General features: G+C 41.3%; 2 protein-coding genes across 2 annotated transcripts in view; both read right to left on the bottom strand.

Moving 5' to 3' along the window:
• Positions 1 to 3,595: 3,595 nt before the first annotated feature.
• Positions 3,596 to 10,757, bottom strand: ube2j2 (ubiquitin-conjugating enzyme E2, J2 (UBC6 homolog, yeast)). The gene is made up of 7 exons (XM_071894463.2): positions 10,642 to 10,757; positions 9,356 to 9,486; positions 7,133 to 7,173; positions 6,742 to 6,844; positions 6,379 to 6,517; positions 6,202 to 6,282; positions 3,596 to 6,106 (listed from the first exon to the last, which is right to left on the bottom strand). The coding sequence occupies exons 2-7, from the start codon at positions 9,484 to 9,486 to the stop codon at positions 5,816 to 5,818; spliced, it is 786 nt and encodes a 261-aa protein (XP_071750564.1). The 5' UTR covers positions 10,642 to 10,757; the 3' UTR covers positions 3,596 to 5,815.
• Positions 10,758 to 11,175: 418 nt separating this feature from the next.
• The window catches only part of LOC139907970 (arf-GAP with coiled-coil, ANK repeat and PH domain-containing protein 3-like), a 65,385-nt gene continuing 55,254 nt past the window's right edge, over positions 11,176 to 21,306 (bottom strand). The window contains exons 19-25 of the mRNA XM_078283366.1: positions 21,094 to 21,195; positions 20,696 to 20,788; positions 20,179 to 20,399; positions 18,926 to 19,035; positions 17,744 to 17,854; positions 16,802 to 16,863; positions 11,176 to 11,846 (exon numbers count right to left, since the gene is read on the bottom strand). Coding sequence (XP_078139492.1) covers positions 11,737 to 11,846; positions 16,802 to 16,863; positions 17,744 to 17,854; positions 18,926 to 19,035; positions 20,179 to 20,399; positions 20,696 to 20,788; positions 21,094 to 21,195 — 809 coding nt within the window. The 3' untranslated portion in view covers positions 11,176 to 11,736. The remainder of the gene's footprint in view (positions 11,847 to 16,801; positions 16,864 to 17,743; positions 17,855 to 18,925; positions 19,036 to 20,178; positions 20,400 to 20,695; positions 20,789 to 21,093; positions 21,196 to 21,306) is intronic.

Here is a 21,306-nt window from a genome sequence, read left to right as displayed (position 1 = left end):
CCAAGTGTCTTGTTTGGAATACTCCTTTTTTTAAGTGCTTTATGTGTGTTTGAGTATTGCTTTTCAAATGAATTACATTTATTTTTGCTGTTCCAATGTGTTGTTGTTGTGTTGTTCCAATACTTTGTCTCAACTGTGTATTTATTTATTAGTTATTGTGGTGGTATCGGGTTTAAGGCTTAGCAGGATCTAGGACCTCTTATTAAGCAAGTAAACATTTTTGTAATTGGACTTTTGGCTCAGAAATAAAGCCACTGAGACAACTTACCCACGTGACAACTTACCCCGCTCTCCCCTACTACTTCTGCATTAAACTCAAACATATTTGGCGGCATTTCCTGAGCCTGATCCAGGCTTAACAGGATCTAGGATTGACAAGGTTCCCTTGACCATCTCATTTGCTCCATCTTGGATGAAAAAGTTATCTTAGATCAACACTTCTACTCATGAGATATTTCTTTTACAAACCAAGACCATGACCATTTGCCAAGATAAATCCCATGAAAACCTTTTATTGCACTGAAGAGAGCAGATTGAAGGGCTTGTTGAACTCAGTAGACCAGACCAGGAATTTGTTCAGTTGCAAGTGAATCACTGTCTCTCTGAATGAGGCTCATTTACATACTTTACCTATCTATTCAATTCACACCTTTATTTATACTCGGGAAACCCATTGAGAACGAATCCTCATTTACAATGGTGCCGAGAGCAAAGACAACAGATAAAATACATGAATAAGAACAAGAAAACAAGGATACATAAAATGAAATAAAATGATAAAATGAATAAAATGAGATACAAATAAAGTAAAATACAAAGTCAAATAAATTAAAAGATTACAAATTAAAAAAATAATTAAAACAGTTGCATTCAGCAGCTTTAAGTTTCTGGGTGTCCACATCTCCAAGGACCTCTCTTGGACCCTCAACACCTCAACCCTGGTCAAGAAGGCACACCAGCGTCTCTTCTTCCTGAGGAGACTGAAGAAAATCCACGTCTCCTCAGATCCTGGTGAACTTCTACCGCTGCACCATCGAGAGCATCCTTACCAACTGCAGCACAGTTTGGTATGGCAACTGCTCTGTCTCAGACCGGAAAGCACTGCAAAGGGTGGTAAAAACTACCCAACGCATCACCAGTACTCCACTCCCTGCCATCGAGACTGTCCACCTCAAGCGGTGCCTGCGGAGGGCGCGCAGCATCGTCAGGGACACCTCGCACCCCGGCCACAGACTGTGTGCCCTCCTCCCGTCTGGGAGGCGCTACAGGAATCTCCGTTCCAGGACCAGCAGGCTCAGGAACAGCTTCTTCTCCTCAGCTGCCACCTTACTGAACTCTGCACCACAGTGATAGCCCCCATCCCCGGATACCTCCCCATCCCCCCACCCCACCGGTACAAAGGGGAGGAAAAAGCAGGAGTGAAAGGCCCAGGTCAGGGATTTCCTCCTACTCCTCCCCTGACCCTAACCCCCCCCACACACAACAACACCCAGACACCTTCCTCCAGTGACTATACAGTACATACTTACTATACACATGTTCATTTTGTACATACTATACACCATACTGTTTATACTGTTCACACTGTTATTGATCTTAGCACACTCATACTATACTGTTCATACTGTTATTTATCTGTTTATTTTATCTGTTATTTATACTGTTATTTATCTTAGCACACTCATACTACCCCTTACAGTTTATTCTATTTATATACTTAGCGTATTCATACCACTCTGTTCATACTGTTCATTCTGTTAATACTGTTGATACTGTATATACACCATACTGCATATACTATATATATTATATACATCTTGTTCATACTGTTCATACATTCTGTTGATACTGTTAAAACTGCTCATACTGTATATATCCTAGCACATTCATACTAGCCTTACAACTTATTCTATTTATATATTATACATATGTACATTACATTGCACTGCACTTTTATTGCTTCTTTTGCACTTCTGGTTAGATGATAAACTGCATTTCATTGTCTTAGTACTTGTAGGCCTACTCTGTGCAATGACAATAAAGTTGAATCTAATCTAATCTAATCTAATTAAAATACCACTTGACGCGCAACAAGCAATCTAAAATGGCCTAGGGAGGGCAAAGTATCTATCTTAAAAACATTTTGAAGGCTGTTCCAGGTAGCAGGGGCACTATAACTTAAAGCACTTTCCAAGTTCTGAGTTTACACGAGGAACTTGAAGTATTAGGCAATCCGAGGAGCGTGTCATGTGATTATTTCTCTGCCATTCAAAGAGGGATGAAATATAGAGTGGGAGTTTACCAATTAAAGCTTTAAATATAAATAAAAACAAATGTTGATCGCGCCTTTGAGAAAGAGAGGGCAATCCAACATTAGAGTACAAGGTGCAGTGATGAGTTAAATAAGGGTCACCAGAAATAAAACGGAGGGCAGAGTGATACACAACATCCAGGGAGTGGAGTGTGGAGGTAGCAGCATTTCTATAAACAATGTTACCATAATCCAAGACTGATAAAATCATTGCCTCAACTATCCTTTTCCTGCAACTCCTAGGAAAAAACACTTTATTCATATATAAAAAACCAACCTTCTGCCTTAGGTTATGACCAGAGTTTCAATATGGTATTTAAATGATAATTTGTCATCGATCCAAATACCAAGATATTTATAAACATTAACTTTCTCGATTATATTACCAGATGAAGATGAGAGCGAAAAAGCTTTATCACCAGTATTTTTTGCCCAGGAGAAAAGCATCCACTTTGTTTTCTGTGGATTTAAAACTAGTCTATGATTTATTAGAGACGTTTGCATGACATCGAAGGATGATTGCAGTTTTGACACCGCATGTTGCACCGAATCCTCTATGCAGTAGATAATTGTATCATCTGCATAAAGTTGAGCATAGCAATCAGATAGGGATAAAATGATGTCGTTAATATACAGTAGATGGTAAAGAGAACAGGACCCAAGATGGAACCCTGTGGAACACCAATAGTTATAGCTGATTTCTCCGAAAAAATACCATTTATCTTTGTTAATTGTGATCTGTCTAGGAGGTAGTTATGAAACCAATTAAAAGCAGTTGAGTCAAAACCTAAGGCAGAGAGTTTGTGCAATTGTAAAACATGATCAACTGTCAAAGGCTTTTGATAAATCAACAAAGATTGCAGCGCAATATTTTCTGTTATCTAATCCAGAAACAATATAATTTACAACTAAAGTGGTAGCAGGAATTGTGACCTGTAATTTAGGTCACAATTACCTGTAATTTAGACCTGAAGCCCGATTGAAAGGGACTTAAAACAGCGGCGGATGAAAGAAATGATTTGTTCTTTTTAATTCCCAGGGCAGACCAGCACAGACATGCCCAGGTAAACCAGATTCTATGGAACTCTGCTCGTGATGCAAATACTTCCACAGACATGCCAATGCCTGTGTTGTTATCCAGCCAATGTCAAACATCAAATTCCAACCTGACATTTTACAATATAATAAAATCAAGTCTTTTCCTTGCTTGTGAAGGACTCAATAAATGTTTAAGGACACAAAGTATTATATTTCACACAATCTGATTTAAGGAAAACGTTTTCTAAAATGCCCTGCCAGGCAGGGTAATTTATTCGCATTTACTATGAAAACATACAATATCACACAAGATAATTGAAGCATGGAAATTTGGGCATTTGCTGTATAATCACACAAACGCACTCCCATCATCTACAGTTTTTCTTATTTATGTGATGGTGCCCAGAAAAGAGCAATAGAAAGGCAAGTTTTCTGCTTTTAGCCCAGTTTTCTGTTGAAACAATAGATACATAATAGAACCATCTTTACTAAATGCAATGGACAACAGTAAATTATGAGCAATTATGTGAGCCCGGGCCCTAGCCTGTCTTTGTGTTTTGCCTGCATTACTGTCATTGCCCTGCTTAGCAAACACTAGTCATTTCCTTGGACAACAACAGACTAGCCAAGGCTACAATTATAAATAAAGAAAACAAAACACAAAGAAAAATTATCAAAAAGAAAATAATATACAGAACATAATGTTGGTTCTCTTCATGTGTCTCCTTATTTGGACCTATATAGAGCGGTGCTATACTGGTCGGCTAAGCCAATTTAAAAGGTATTGGTCTCTAATTACTTCTATGCAGAAACTGGGTTCACTGCTTGGCTCATGGGTTGAGGGGAGAGGCCATCTGTGAGAGTTAACTCACATCACAGTCTTTGACCTTGTAGCGGAGTAAGAATGCGGTGCAGAACGCAGCGTTAAGTATATGACTAGAATTCTTTACACACTAAATTCACCTGTACAACATATGAAACTGCTTCAACACACACTGTATGTGATCTGAATGGGAATATTTTGCTTTCACAGCACACCTACAATTACTTCAGTGCTGCAGTTTGTCTCAGGTGCAACACATTCTGAGGAAGTCATTTCCAGTTTTATTGCCTAGGTCCAAATCTATGATGAATGATTGTTGGCGACCTGACTGAATTACGCAGAAATGAAACCCAAAGCTAAAGAAACTGGTTCTTCAGGTACAGCCACTGAGCATTAATGAAGCACAGCATGGAAAGACTTTACTAAGTAAAATATAAAATGTGACATCTTGGATATAAGACCTCAGGTGTTATGGTGGGTCTCTCTTCAAATAATTGTATTACATTTCCCATGAAGAACACAAACCATATCTGCAAGATTAGGTTGTAAGACATAACAACAGTGCCTAGACTCCCTGTGACTACTCCAGTTCCATGGAAACGCATGAAGGGAGAACAGGATCCTGATGCCAAGACACTCTTGGCAAACTGACGCGGAACTCACTCCAGGTAGAACTCATTAAAATAAGTTAACCATAGAACTGATCTTTCTGCCACTCCCCTTCTCTTTGACTTGAAAACTTTACGCCAGGAATTGTTCTCTTGTATGATAGGCTGCTGACAATGTGCTAACAGAAATGTGGGAAGTGTGTTTGTGACACAGTGGAAACGTTATGTTCAATGACCTGTAAACATCGCATTCATTTCCTCCTGGAAAAAGTATGTCAAACATCTGTCATATGCCTATGGAAATGTTCGACAACATCTCCAATTGTTACCCGTTAGATATCCCATCAATGGTACAAAGTCATCTTTACAGACTGCAGGCTCAGCTGTGCAATCCATGGCCCCTTTCTTTGCTGCTTTTTGCTTTCTGTCACCTTATTATACTGTAGCTGGCCTTTGCCTCCTGAACTCTGATTTTCTGAGACAAATGTCCCATACTTTGACATTTTCCTAACTAGAATTTTAATCAAACATGATTTATCAATAACGTTCAAGATGGTGCCACAGAATAGAATGATGCATACAGAACCCCACACCACAGCATCTCAAATTTTTCTCTTGTAACAACTGAATGTTTTCAAATTTTTGACAAGCCAGCAAGGCTGTACCAATGAGCAATGACCTATTCATACACTCCCAATTCTATGCTCTTCTGCAACCCATGAGCCAAGCGTGTCCTACTACTGACATAAACCACTGAAGCACAGAGTGGATCACAACCGTTTTTATAAGCCCCTCCAATCCCCCGGCCCTACTGCCACTCCCTTCCACTCCCCCACCTCATCCCCTCAATCCTTCCTGGGTGGGTTGGCTTTGAATTTCCGTCTTCCAAAGTCCATGGTGGTAGTAGTGGTGGTGGTGGTGGAGGGGTTTAAACAGGGACTGAACCTCCCTCCCCACGCAGTGTGTTTGTAGAATGTGTAGTCCACTAGCTGGCTCACCTGCTAGGGAGCACTTGCTTAAAAACACAAGCTTCTCTCACTCCTGGGCTATGCTCCTCAGCACGTACTTGACCGTGTAGGCAAATGCTGCGAAGCCTACAATCACAAACAGGTTGGCTAGAGCCCCACCTAGCAGTCCATGGTTGCGATTGGCCTGCTGCAGGCCAGGGGCAGGGTTGGCGCCCCCCAGGGGGACGGGCCCTCCATTGAGGGCAGGGAGGCCGTAGTGAGCGTGTTGAGGGTCGCCGTCGGGCACCACATCAGGGAGGGGGAGGGGCTGAGTGCGGGCGCTCAACTCCTCCTGCGCCTTCTGTTTCTGCTTCATCTCCTGGTGGATAGATGGAGAAAGATGGGGAGAAATTAAACCAACAAAGAGAAAAAGGAGTGGAGAATGTGGCAAGTTAGAGATCACCTCACACTTACATCGACTACATCAGGAAACAGCTCACAGAACACTTTGTCCTTGAGGTTGAAGGCCAAGCTTTGGGCTGACAGCTGTCTTTTCTGGAAAAGAAATAAAATGCGCACCAAATATTAGAGACAACAAAAGCTGTTTGTCCAACTGTGCTGCATAAATGATCATTTGTTGCTTGTACTCACTGTGTAGTCAGAGGTCTCGATGCTGCCCAGGGTGGGACCTTTCTCCACCATGAAGCTGAGCAGGCCTGTGAGGATAGTGGATACAGACCATGCGGGGTTCCATGTGTCTGGATGGAAGTCTGTAATGGACAGACATAACCTGCGGTGGAACAGACAGACTTAGTTAGACTTGACTCTAAGCACAGTCTACTGCAGGAGTTAAGTTAAAAGAGCAAAGTGGTACAGCTTTCAAATTCCAAGACAATAACCAAAGTAATTTAAAACAAAATCTTATCAAGCAGTACAGATCCTGAACTCACAGCAGTAGTCACATACTGGCTGAATTTAACATCAGTGAGGCAACAATAACCACCATGTTCTTACCGAGTATTACACTTGAATCTCCCGTTTGGTGTTATCATGTAGATACTGGGTGGTTTAAAAGGGAATTCCCGTGGGAATATGAGTTTTCCGTGGTAATATCCTCCTGTGGAAAACCGATTAGTTTATGATGACACATTACATCAAGGAGGTGAAAATACAGAATAAGCTGTATCAATCAGTGTAATCCTAGGGGAGACATGAGTCAGCAGAGGCTCACTCATCAGTTTCAACTTGTTTCCCTAAATGCCCCGTTCAGAATTTCAAAACCCTCATGTGTAGGCTGTAACATTTCCCGAGAAAATGCAGAGGTCTGCGTTAAGCAAGTTGTCTAAATAGTCACATGAACACAAGCTACTTGAAGATAATGTGTGTGGCATTCAGTAAGTTTTACCTTCATATGGAGTTTTCTCAGGACCTCTAACAACATAGTGCCTAGAGAAGACAAAAAAGGTTTCTGTTAGCTAGAGAAGGCTTTTTTTACTGGTAAAATTCTCCATGTCTGAAATAACAAGCACGTAATTCATGATAAGCTGCAACAAGCTTGGCGCTTTGAGAAGGCCTGGTGGTCATGTCACATTTTGTCATTTCAGTCAGTGGTTTCAATCGAAACACTGAACTTCTGGCACAATAATAAGGCTACTTTAAGCTATATATTAATTTATAGGCACAGATCTGGTGAGACAGATAATCTAGGCTGCAGAGCAATCAAAGCAAGTAACCCGTTTGTTGTTCTTTATTAGCCAACTAAAGCTGAAATAGCTTTGATTTTCTTTACCAAAGCAAGGAATTTAACTTAACATGCCCCTCAACGTTAAAATATATTTATAAGAGATCACAATGTACCAAAGAAAAACATTCATTGATTTCAATCAGGAAACAGATTTTTTTGCACAACAAATAAAGAGATCACATAATATATTGATTTTCTATGACTTTATTTTTCCCGAGGGCATCAAGAGGCATATTCAGGTCAGGCAAGGAGGCAGTCAGTCAGTTAGTCAGTCACCAACACTTCGTGAGACGGCCTCTCGCCTATAGGCTAAATGCCACACTGACTCCCACACAGTGAGTCCCACTCTCTGCTGTCAATTTATGAACATCCATGTCATTTGTAGTGCCCTACAAACTTTACCAGTAGGTTATGTTATTATCTTGTACAAGGTAATTTAACAGATAACCGTGTTGCGCTACCTAAGCATCACATTGAATGCGATGCTTCCACTAGCGTGAGCAGCTAGCATCGCATTGAATTGAACTGAACACACGCGCCATGGGCCTGTACAGGATCTGTGCTTGTTGTGTTTTAAAACAGCTAAACATGGCCAAACAATCATCCCTGAAAAATTATTTAATCACACTGCACAGCATTAGGGAACAACAGTGATGAGAGTGATGAAGTAAGACACAGACTTAGCTATGTGTTGAAGTGGGACAGATGAGATGCATGCTGCAACAGCACAAATAAACAGAAATCATGTCAAGTATTCAGACCTGAAAGAAAAAGTCTCCTGACAAAAGTACATTGTGATCTCTTATAAATATATTTCAACGTTGATGGGCATGTTAAGTTAAATTCCTTGCTTTGGTAAAGAAAATCAAAGCTATTTCAGCTTTAGTTGGCTAATAAAGAACAACAAACAGGGGTTACTTGCTGCTAAACATAAGTTAACAGCTGCTTGTCAAAAAAGGGATGAAGTTTAGCTAGTAAGACAGACATCATAGCAGGAAGCTGGGTAGAAACTTGGCTCCGGCCACCAGCTGAATGATGGTAGATTTTGTCTGTGACTGGTAGGTAAGTGCCCTCTACTAGCCACTTTGACAGATAAACAACCATTGTTTGGAAGTTACTTTATATTCTAAATAAATAAATAAAAATTCATTTTCTAGTAGTCACTGTAATTGGGGGATGAAAAAGTTGCCGTGAGTGGGCATCTTCCACAGAAAACAACAATAACCACAGTAAAAATGTAACCTTGGCTTAGAATGAACTAATGTTTCCACTATCCACAGAATACGTGTTTTCTGTCACAAGAGTTGCACGGTTTGCCAAAGATTCTCCTGTGCAGTGTAAAGATGAAATGCTGTGTAAAAGGCAATCAACAAATAGCAGTGGAAGTTGATTGAGCTTCTGTTTATCCCTAATCTGTACAATCATTTCAACTGTGTTAAGATGGCTATATATTTATCAATACAGGCATAGATTATATGAGCATATTTTTCCTGTTAGTCTGACAACAAAATTCTCCCTAGACACACTGGCCAGCAATAATTTTTCCTAGCACAACCTATGGAATACATTCAACATACAAACCAGACAACTAAGGTAGTTTTGTTGGGAATCCACGAGTCTAGCACAAATGTATGCTCACATTTGATTTTCAAATGTGCCTATAAGAGACAATAGAATTCTTGGATTCATCAAATTTGCGGTTTGTGTAATGATGCAAACCCAATCCATTTGCTTGAGAGTCCATTCATTAAAGGTGACCTAGTGACAAAATCTCAGATCTGGTGGTTGGGCTAACTCTGTTGATTATATAAAACATCCAATGTAACCTGTATTTGCCTTGGTAGCGATTTCTAGCTTTAGGCCTTGCAAGAATGGAGACCTTACCATTCTAGGATGTTGGAGGGGAGAGGTTCTGCACAGATGTAAGGCACAGGGTCTTTTTTTATCCTGAGGTAATCCTGCTTCAGTCGCTGAGTGGCCGTGGTCGGAGCTCTCTTATTCCCGTTGTTGTTCATCTAAGGATGTGGAGGACACACAACAGGAAGATATTTCACTCCACACATTTATACCAAAACCAGGCAGCTATCTCAATTGAACAGTGACATGATGAATCAATATGATTGCCTCCTACATTCAAGGTGAGAAATATTCTGTTGTACAACAAGTTGTTTCCAGTCAACTAATTTGACAGGAGGTAATACATGAGTGCTGATATTACTACAGTACAACAGTACTGGGACGTTTTACTATATACATCACTCCGCTTTGCAGGTGTAAAGCAGAGTGATACATAGGTGTAAACAGTTTATGGAATTCAGTGGAATTCTGAGGGAACTGTTTTGGCGGAGAAGAATAAAAGACAAAAATCATAATCTGTTGTCTCACATTGCCATTACTTGATTAATATTTTTGTTTATAGAACTGTTGTATAAAAGCAATATCACACTCAGTATAACAGCACAACCTCGAGCTTAAACAACATCACCTACAGAAAAGTCTACTGCTAATGGTAGAGGTGCAGTGGTAACTGGATAGACCCAATGCAACTTCAATGCAGCCTGTACCACTATCCTGTAGCTACTCCCACTACCATGTAGCTAGCTTATAATATAATGCTAGAATAAGTTAACGTTACTGTTGAAGTAGGTTAACTGTGTTATAAGGTGTCAGTCGTCACTTCCTAGTAGCACAATAGTTCCTTAACGCTACCTAGTTGGCTATGTTAGCTGACGTTGATCCGCTAGTTCGCAAGCTAGCTAACGTTAGCTCATCGGCTAACTAAGACGAGTCGGTCGACATTGGTATCGGACTGGCTAGTTAGTTTGCTACTAAACAAAGAGTGAACACCAACTTCCAAGGACAGAAAACGTCACTTTAGGTGGTTGACATTTTTTTAATCACTGAAACCAAACTCTCCAAATGTATAAGTTAACGTCAGTCAGGTTAAGTAAGTTAGCTAGCGAGCTGAAGCTGGCTAGTATAGCTGGATGACAGCTCTGCCCCAGCAGCTAGCTTCAGCTGTTAGTCCTGTCGGTGTGTTAGCCAGCGAGCCGGCTAACTTAGGCCACAGCTATGTTTAGCTACCTAGCAGCTAGCGCGAACAGTCCTATTACCAACGACAACTGACCCACAAATCTTTTGTGTATACATACTAGAAAGCATGTACATACCTCTCCAGAGACCCCGGTGAAATTAGCGATTCGTGGCTACACCCAATATAAGGCTGTTGTCAAACCCAAACGAGCCGATGATGACACCGACGTAGCGTTAGCTATCGCCAGATCGCCAGCAGGAGCAAAAAATGTCACTTCCGGTCTTTTTCTTCTTCCTCTGTGTTGTGACGGTTGGCAAATAACTCATGAAGCACATTACTGTCACCATTTGATCTGGAATGATACCTACATTATCATCTTTGGAAAAACCTCCAGTCGTATTTAATCAATCCTGTTAACTAACTATAAACTTCACTCTTAATACCCATCACTCATCCATACAAACCTAGACTACCATCACCCACAGGCATGGGCCTGAGGCGATATCTCTGCAGACACCTTAACCATCTCACCATTTTACTTCTGCTTTGAATGTAAGGCTTCTGGCTGCTTCATTTTAAAGCCAAAAGTATAAAAACAAACACAGAAAATAAAGAAGGAAAATTACAAAATTACACTGCTACATATGAATTATTTTTGCTGTCTTTTTTTATTACAGCCACCAGTTGCAAAAATCATTTGAAATCATTTCACTTGTCATGCCAGTATACATGCGGTTGCTCATCTAGAACTGACAAAAAGTCTGAACACAAAACATTACAAACAAGATGTCAGGTGCTATGACAAAAAACATAGGCCTAATAAAGATAATTACCATTGCTGCATAGCAACTATTTCTGCTGTTAATTTATTGCTGCCACCAATTACCAAAATTGGTGTCAAGTCAACTGAAATAAGGCTTAAGTACAACAGGACAAACAATTTTAACTATACACATAACATTTTGAGATGGCCTAGGTTAATCATCTTAAACATCTTTTTATTAAACATATCAATATTAATTGCTGGCTATAGCAGCAGGTAAGGACAATTACATGCCTGGTGTTAGATTTGTTTAACTTGTGCCTGCAAGTTTTGACCATCAGCTTACAGCTTGCAGTAAATCTCCAGCATCAAGGAGTCTCTTTTGAGGCTACAGCAGCCTCACTCTTCTCTCCAAGGAGAAGTCTTCTTCTGTTTTGATCATGTGACTGAAGAGCTGCTTAGTGGCCTCTATGACTTCTGGCAGAGGCTGAACTGTAAACTCCTTCTCCTCAACTTCTCGGGCTGGAGAGACGCAAGGAGAGAAAACTCGCGAAAGACGCCAACACAGGAGATGTCACCTGCAACAGGGGATACTGAAGTCACCACTAAGGGATTTTGTCCATTTGCAGGGCAATCTGGAGACTGTAGTGTCCAGTCTGCTGGTTTCGTTTGCCTTTTGCATTTACATCAGTGAATAACACATGAGCCCCTTTCCCCCAACAAAACATACAGGCCATTAAACCAGCAAATAGACCTACTGGAGTCTCCAATAACCTGCAATTCATTATTCAGCCAGAAGGGCAAAGCGGAGAAAGACCTATTTGTATTTTTCTCCCCAGTAATTAATCTCTGCTATATGAACCCATGAAAGCAAAGTCCCACTGCTGGAAAAGTACTGTGTGGTGGAGTTCCTCAGTCTCGTTCTGTGGCACGTAGCTGCAAGGTCTTACCAGCCCACTCTTCTTATTATAAGACCCTTACTGTTCGATGTACAAATTGACAGGTAAAAAGCTGTACTTGAAGCTTCAATTGTATTTTATACTTTTTTTTGGAAAAGCACACTCCTAGATGGGACCTTATGTTGTTAGAGGTCCTGAAGTATAATTTACCCAGAACAGAAAATGAGGAACTCGGGAAGAGAGGGAAAGAGTGGTGAGCATCCTGTCCATTTCACTCCTACATGGTCCTGGGTGTGATCGTCTCTCTTCTACGCATCCAGCTCACCATGAAGTGATAACTGTCTTCATATATGCTCAGCTGCAGGCAGCTCCAATCCACAATTCATAATATGAAACTTGGCGTGTTGTACTCACCTGAGTGTTTCTCTTCGTTGTGTGTTTGTGCACAAGTGATTTTTGTAAAGTGTTAATAGAAACTGCTTCTTTTTCAGATTATGGATTTCTGCATATATGTGATTGCTGGATTGCAGGCGAGTCTCCATTTTAGGACATATTTATGAATATGACAGAGACTTCAGTGAAATTCTGAATCCCTCAAAATATATCAAAAAGATAGATCAAGACAGCTCCAGATATTCCCAGAGAGTGTGTGAGAGAGTGTGTAAAAGACAAAGACACCCTAAAAAACACCAACACCACCAGAGCAGAGAAGAGAGAGAGTATTACACTAATCCCCTAGTAAGACGGCCCAGGATGCTTCACTCACTCTATCCCGAACATCCTTTGGTTTTACCCTCCTGCTGCCCCTGGAAACCCCTGTAGTGACAGAAGCAATGATATGTCAGTCACTTTTTTATTTTCCCACTTGGACATATACTGTTTTTCTTCAGTGTGAGGTGAGGAATAGACATCCAGACAGTTCTGACAACATTTTTCAGTGATGGTATGGCAATGTTTGTGAGATCACGTAAATGTGTTATACACTCAGGACACTGAATTATTCAAGGCACGCTGTTGCCGCCGCCGGCTAAAACCTGAGGCTCAATTTGACGCATATAAAATAAAGATCCTTCACACTCAAGTGGTCTTCAAATAGCTGCACATAAAAGTGTATTGTGTTGACATTGGAGTGAAATCCAAGCTTGAAGCCACTTGACACTCTGAGAGGTGTGCAAGTGTCTGGACTTTTATATATATCATGACAGTAATACTTTTACTGCTTTGAATAAGCCATGTGCTACCCAACAGTTTGTTACAGACCAAAAGAGATACCAGATCCCCAAAAATAACATTCTCCCAACATTTGCCAATGTTTCCACAAACTTACATTTCTACAAATTACAGCAATTACCATTTTGCCAGTGAATGATTCAGAGCAATTGTCTTTTTTAGACCTCTTCAAAACATTACAGCAATGTTGGCAGAATGTTGTCAGTAAGAGATGAGACAGGAAACAGAAATGAGAGCAACAAGCAGGGAGCAGGGTTAGTTCATCAAGAGTTTCTCAGTTTTATTTTATGCATTTTGCTTTTTTTCCCCTCAGTGCTTCTAAAGACAAGGAAGAAAGTATGCCAAAGATATTCAAATGTCAGTGAACAGAAGGACGTCTCCAAGTAGTACAGGACTATTTGGCAGTTCTGCAGTCTGACAGGTTGTTTTGGAAGAGAATATAAAGACATACATAAAACAGATCAGACAGTCAGGATCCGTGGTAAAATGCTGAGAGGCAGGCAGTTGGAGTTGAGTTAAAATGCACAAGCGTACTATTTACAGCATGTTTGCTTTTAAAAGCACCCTTTACCATTCCTATGTTAATACACACATCAATAGACACAACACTTAATACTTCAGCTAGGGCAAGCGCCCTCGATGGTTTGGTCACAGTAGCTTCTCATCACCTCCAAGATTGAATCTACTTGCAGTACACTGAACTATTGCAGACTATCACCTGCCATATCAAAACCTCTCAAGTCATATTTCTGTATTTCTCTAACCTCTTTTGAACATTTGAGTACACCAACAGTGTTTCTACCACTCTGTCACTTCACAAAGCAAGGTAAGACTATGTTGTATCTACTCTGAACATTTTCAGTAAAAAAAAAAGGTGACATCATACAACGTTTGACACTTTCCCTTTCAAAAGTCTTTGGCAGAAGAAAATATAACCACGACATAAGAAAGTAATTCCAACACAGAAATCTGTGAAATCTACAGTGAAAAGAAAACAGTGGTAACACTTTACTTTACAATGGCCTTATTCCAGTGTATTATACCTGTGTATTAACCTATAGGTTACTGTGTAGGTACTTGATGAAAATCTCCCTAATACATTATGTACTTACAACAGTGAAACACACCGTTCAAATAGCTTCATTAAAACAGTGTTTCTAAGTACATTATGCATTACCTACACAGTAATATTACAATACTTACAATACTTTTCCATAGGTTAATACACAGGTTAATACACTGGAATAAGATCATTATAAAGTGTTACCAAAGCAGTTTGTATTTTTAAGCTTTGGTGGAAAAAATGACACAGAAGAGAAGAAAGCCACCACAGATTTAGTCTGTGGATGGAAGGATGGCACAGAGGTGCAAAAAGGTAAACACAAAAAACAAAAAAACAAGGAGAAATTTCTAACAGGAGGAGTCATGGTGGCTCATGCTTTTTCCACAGGACTGCACGACGAGATAAAACCATAGAAAAATATTTTATCATGCTCAGAATTCAGATAATGTTGACATTCTCAAAAATAATTCTGGCAAAGCATGCAGAGTAAAAGCATCGGCCAGCGAGGGCAGCCAGATATATCAGTCCTTTGACCCCACTAATGAAGAGATGTTCCCTCCGATGTGCTCAGTCATCTCACCACAGATATTGTAACATGGATGGGTATGTACAGCAAGGTGGAGATGCGGTTATACAGCCAGTCACCTCAGTTCTGTGAAGGGGAGTGAGTGAACAGAAGCACGGGGAAGTGGGAAACCTTTTGGGGCGAGATGTAAATCCTGTTTTCATACAGTCCCTAACTGCACTGTCCAAAGACTTAGTCCTTGCAGCACAGGTTTGTCAGCACATCAACTTTGCAACTTAGCAAAGTTGCCATCATCATCATCATCAGTAAACACTGAATGACTGCCATTAATAAAGTAAAAACAGAATACACTGCCACTAGAATTTCACCAAAATCTCTCTCAAGATGGTGTGTTCAAATGCCTACTGTAGTCATAGCTAGATAAGGACATTCCAAAGGGACAATGAGAGCAAAATGTCTTTTCAAAGTGTTACATGATGTAAAAACTTTCTGTTAGTAATGCTGAGGAACGCTTTGAGATTCAAAAGAAAACCAGTAACAGAAACGCAGATGAAAACTGCATCCGAGAATGCATTGCACTAGTCCTCCGGGTAGACGAACATAAATAAAAAAAACAAAAACAAAACACAAAATGATAGGCAATAATTTGAGCGGACAAGACAAAATGTAAAAAAAAAAGCAACACTGATTGATAGAAAATAAAACAAAATTATAATACTGTAGATGGGAAAAGTGCACAGTTGTTTTTCTTTTTTTCTTTACATAACATATCATAATATCATAGTATTTAACTCTGTCTCTCAGTATTCTTTGACACATGCACTCGTTTACTCTCTCGTTCACTCAGTCACTCATCCGCTCACACACTCATAGTATCTTACAAAGCGGGCATTGGTCTCTCCCCCAAAAGCCCTTCAGTATTTTTGTCACAGTTTTACACCAAATTCCCCTCCCCTACTCTTCTCTATACACAGTAAACTACACCTCTACCATAGCTTGTCAGTTACTCGAAAGCACCTCTTTTATTAATGGAACAAATACCATTTTTTCACCTCATGCCACAGCACACAGTTTAAAGATTACCCATACAACTCCTATATATATCTACATCTCCGATTAAGAAGAGATGGGTCCACTGGGTGTCATATGAATGATCTGGATAGATATAAAGGACAGGGGGGGTTAATGCAGTGAGATTCTTCAGAGGTAAGAGCTATTAGCAATGGCAAGCCAACAGTAAACCCACACCCTCCCAGAAAGGGGCGACACCACATTACTATAAGTTAGAGAATCACACTGTTAGCGAAACTCATCAGAATATGTATTAGCCAAAAAACAGATGTCATTTTACTGTGCGTGTGATGTAGCTAGCATAGCATAGGTGACACTGAGTAATGGCGAAGCAGAAACGTAGTAGTAGTGATGAAGAAAAGCGGAGGTGGTGGCCGTGTTGTCAGTAGAGTCAGAACGTAATGGGTGTCCCTACGGCGAGATGCACCCCCGCAACGAGCAAGTGGTACGCTCCTCTCTCCTCAGATGCCCTGTTCCCGAGAAGTTGCCCGTAAGCCTAGATCTGGGATCAGCGTAACACTCACTACGGTAAATTAGGTGAAACTGACTTGAGATCAGTGTCTAGGGGCAACTTCGTCTACACTATCGCTTGAGATTCCCGGTGAAGAGGAATACATATAGGGCACACAAGCTATACTCGTGGCTACAGCGGCGACCCCTAGCATTCCTCTATGGTGAGGCAGATGAATTCCTGGATGCACTTCCTATACTGCTGCTCAGTGGGGCTGCTGCTGGGGTATTGACCTGGCTGGCCCAAGGGAGGCTCCGCCTCTCGCATCTCCTCGTTCATCCGCGCTAGACGCAACCTGGAGGAGAGAGAGGAGAAGCAAAGGACAGAGGCAGCGGGGGAAAAGAAGCAGGGGAGGAGGAGGGGGAGAAAAGACATGGAACCAGAAATGAGAGATAATGATAGAGGCAGGGAGGCAGGGAGGCAAGCGAGAAAGAGAGAAGTGTAAGGGGAAAAGAAAAAGGGAGGGAGAGGCATGGGAGAGAGAAAGACGTTGAGGAAGAAGAGGAGGGGAGATATGTAGAGCAGATGGAGAGGTTGAGGTGGAAGGAGAGAGTGAGCAAAGAAATGAAGTGAGGCAGTAAGGGGCAGCGAGGGAGATAGTTCAGTGGAAGTAGAGGAGAGGAATCAGATATGGTGCAGAGGAATGGGAGCGGAAGACAGGAGAGAGAAGGGGGGGGGGGAGGGTAGAGACAGAAATATGTCACCAACTTTGAGTAATATGCTGCATGACATTCACCATCTGTTTACATAATAGAAGAAAATAATTAAATTCTGTGAAACCAATATTTAGGTATGTTTCATTCTATCGTGATGTTAGTTATATTGCGACATCCTACAAGACTTTGTATTACGGCACGGTCTGGTGCTGTTTAATGCTTTGCTCACATGTGAGCTATGGGTTACTATTTGTAAAAAAAAATGTTTATATCATCCTCCAAGTCGGATTTACATGAAAATATAAAAACATGGGATTTGTTGAGAGACACCAATTTCCCACACAAGGTATTTGGCACTGCCTACTGCAATAACAGGGAAATTCCACCGAAAGTTCCACCAAACTGCACCCGAGCGTGAAGGTGTGGAAATGTAGGAATGTTAAACAGGAACTTGCTAATAAAGGTTTAAAATAGTACCTCTAAGATGGCAAGTCTTTCCCAAGAAGAAGGGGCACTTACAGGGTGACGATGTCTGCATTGGCCGCCTGCACAGCGATACTCAGGGGGTCGTGACCCTGCTCATCCACCTCCGTCTGTGACGCTCCTCTCTTCAGGAACAAACACACCTGCCTGTACAACAGCAGACAGGTGGAGAGACACAGACAGAAGAAAGAGAAGAGAGAGAGATGAATACATGAATTATTGACTCTATACATACACCATGGGGTGTCAAATGGGAAGGATATAGTATAACAGGAGAATAAATGGATCTGGATTAAATAAGTGAACTATCAGAAAAACGCACAGTGTGGAGTGAGGCAGTCAGAACAATCACAAAGAGTGTGTAGTTTATCAGTACATGAGGAAAATAATTGATGGATGTATAGGTGTGATATAATTGCCACAACTTGTGCCAAGCCTTTTTCATTCTTTCATCTGCCCATCCAACCACCCATCCATCTTTATATCATCTATTCATCCCTCTACTCCAGCCATCCACCTTTATGTCCACTGTCTATCCATCCATTAGTCTCTAATCACAGACCTGGTCTCATGTTAAGATGGGTGCACACTACACAACAAGACAAGTTTTGAGGATAGTGAGCAGCAATAGTCAATGCGAGCTCATGAGGAAACCAGGTAGAATAGGTGGAAACTAAACAATGGAGCATCTTCATGGCTTTATAATTTACCTCCGACTCCCTGCAGAACAGACGACCCATGCTGCCTGCGTCTGCCTAACCGTTCTCTCCTCCAAATTATTTTTTTGTATTTTTTGGTGATAATGAATGCACACACAATAAGTGCTGCGAGCTTCTCCTCCTTCTCAAACTCCATTTTTACGCAATCAGGTGAAAAACAAAGTCATGTTTCGCGTCTTTCAGTGAGATGACGCGTTATTGAGTCACTTCATAACCACAGTAAAGAATCTCTTAATGTGTCAACACTTCATCAGCGAGATAAGAAGCCACAAGAAAGAAGGTAATTCATGAGGGCAGTACAGAGATCTTTGATCATCTTACAGTTGAGTGACTCCATTTAATCAGTAATTTAATTATAATCGTCAGATTTACACCCACGCTTTCCACCTTGTGATTACAGTCAGGTTGGAACATGAATGAGGAGAAGCATGGCAGGCAGAAATAGGTTAGTCATGATGGGAGAAATGATAATCCTTCCTTCCCGCCTTGTAGGCCTCACCCAGTGTGTCCCAGATATGTGGCGTGGTGGAGCGGGCCTCTCCCTCTCATGTCCCTCTGGTTCACATCCGCTCCGTTCTGTAGCAGGAACTCACACGCTATCAGAGAGCCCTGAGGGAGAGAGAGAGAGAGAGAGGGAGAGAGGGAGAGGGAGAGGGAGAGAGAGAGAGAGCGAGAGAGAATTAGCGAAATTCAACTAAATCAGTGAGTCAATCAGTCATAGGCTGAAAACCAAATTAATTTCAAGAGGTGCTTCATGTGGAACCCTCCCCACTACATTATATTCCTTCTCCACTATCTTCCTCCTCTGCTCGCTCTAATATGCTCTAATAAAAAAATAAGCCTTCTACCACTCTCCTTAGTTCTTTATTTATTATATTTATTTTTTGCTTGTAAAGTTGGTGATCTGTTGCACTCCATGTAAGTTTCTCTGGATAATATTATCAGCTAAATGACTGAAATGTAAAACAAATTTATGATAATCAATCAATCAGTGATCATAGTTTGTGTATATGATGTGTGTGTGTGTGTGTGTGTGTGTGTGTGTGTGTATCTGAACTTGAATGGATGGTGCCCGAGGTTAATCTCACAGTACGCCTGAGCAGGTATTTGTCACACCCTGCACACTAGAGCTGTTCCTGAATCCGGATACCATATTTGGCAAACCATGAATAATGCATTTAAATGAATATTTGCTCTTTCTGAATTTTTTTAATATTATTTGGATGTTTTAATAGTATGCCTATAGTCGTGGAAAAAACATAATCAACTGAAAATAACTTGACTGGCTTTTCTCACTGAACTCAGATGAGAAGGGGGCGGGGCCTGTTTCTCTTCCTCAGTGAGTCAGCATGCAACACAGATAGAGATAGAGAGAGAAAGCTTGTTCGTTCTTTTTTTACTATTGCTTCAGAAATCATTCATAATTCATACAGAAAAGAAGATAAAAGACTGTTTATAATTGACTGTTTAGTGTTTCCCAGTTGTGCATGGGAGGGATTGTGTTTGTGTGTAAAGATTTGTTTCCTGTTTATAATCGTTTATGGTTATGGCTTTATGGCTGGGATTATAAAAGTTTATAGTTACATAACATCGATGTTGCTGTTACAGCTTTAAACCGTTTCAGTCTAAACCACACCCACTTCCGGTTTCCAGCTTTATAAGAATACAACAATACAAATAATTTGGTTGGTTGAACAAATACGGTTATGAACACAAATAGTAGGATCTCCGGCCCCCCTGCTGCACACTCACCCCGATCACGGCCTGAATGAGCGGCGTTTTGCCCTCCTCCTCACTTGCAGCATGCACGTCGGCACCGTGTGCCAGCGCCTCGGCCATGAGCGGCAAGTTGTGGAGGCGCGAGGAGCGGTGGAGGAGCGCCCCGGGGTGCAGCTCCCTCGGGTCCTCGGGGTCTGAAGACACCTCCTGTTCGATCTCCACCTCACCACTGGAGGACTCCTCTGACTCCTCCTCTGAGGGTAGGAAGGAACAAGGAGAGAGAGAGGGAGGTGAGGAAGGAGGCAAGGACAGAGGGAATGAGGAAGAGGGCGTAGTGGAATTGTTGAGAGTTATTTTAAAAATAACAAAACATGAGTAAATGTTAAAAATGTTAAAAAATCTAATTACATATGGGATGCATTGCAAAATGATTGGGGGAAATGCAAACTAAATGACAGTGGCGTTCTCCTTTAAGACAGCAACTCCTTTATATTCTCACCACCTTCTTGCACATTCACACAAACACAAATACACGCATACATGCACTCACCTTCCTCTGTGACGCTATCCACCACTGAGCCAAAGACCAGGATGTCGGTGCTGCCGTCGGTGCTTCCTCCCAGGCCGCTGTCACTGCTAAGACCTGCGGGGCCAAGCAGCGCCAAGCCACGGACACGTTAATCATTACACAGCACATACTGCACAAACACACATACTGTATGTATCATCGTCACAAGGCTTACTCATATGTATGCTTGGTCATTTTTTAATTAGAGATGCACTGGTATGGGATACTGAGCTGATACTGGACTAAAATAGCTTATCAGAATTTAAGGATTTCCCTAAGTCAAATTAAGTCTTTAATTATGACTGTTACACTTCAAACTATGTCTTGATTATTATGCATATTAATTATGCCTGCATCTCCTGACCGTGCGTTGGACTTACTGCGAGGACCAGAGCCAGTGTCGAAGTAGGAAAAAAGTGAGTCCAGCTCATCTGGACAGAACAGAGAGTCCCGGCGAAACTTTGCTGCTGCCGCCGCCGCCGCTACAGGACAGAGGATCACAACAAAGGTTTCACAGCTTCAGCCTGGGCTTCAGAGTGTATCACTACTATTGAGTGAAAACCTCATAACTACACTTTTCATGAATTCTTCCT

The sequence above is a fragment of the Centroberyx gerrardi genome, chromosome 5 (genome assembly GCF_048128805.1).
Source record: "Centroberyx gerrardi isolate f3 chromosome 5, fCenGer3.hap1.cur.20231027, whole genome shotgun sequence".
NCBI lineage: Eukaryota > Metazoa > Chordata > Actinopteri > Beryciformes > Berycidae > Centroberyx > Centroberyx gerrardi.
The sequence above is the reverse complement of the archived record's forward strand: the minus strand, read 5'-3'. Positions and strand labels throughout refer to the sequence as shown.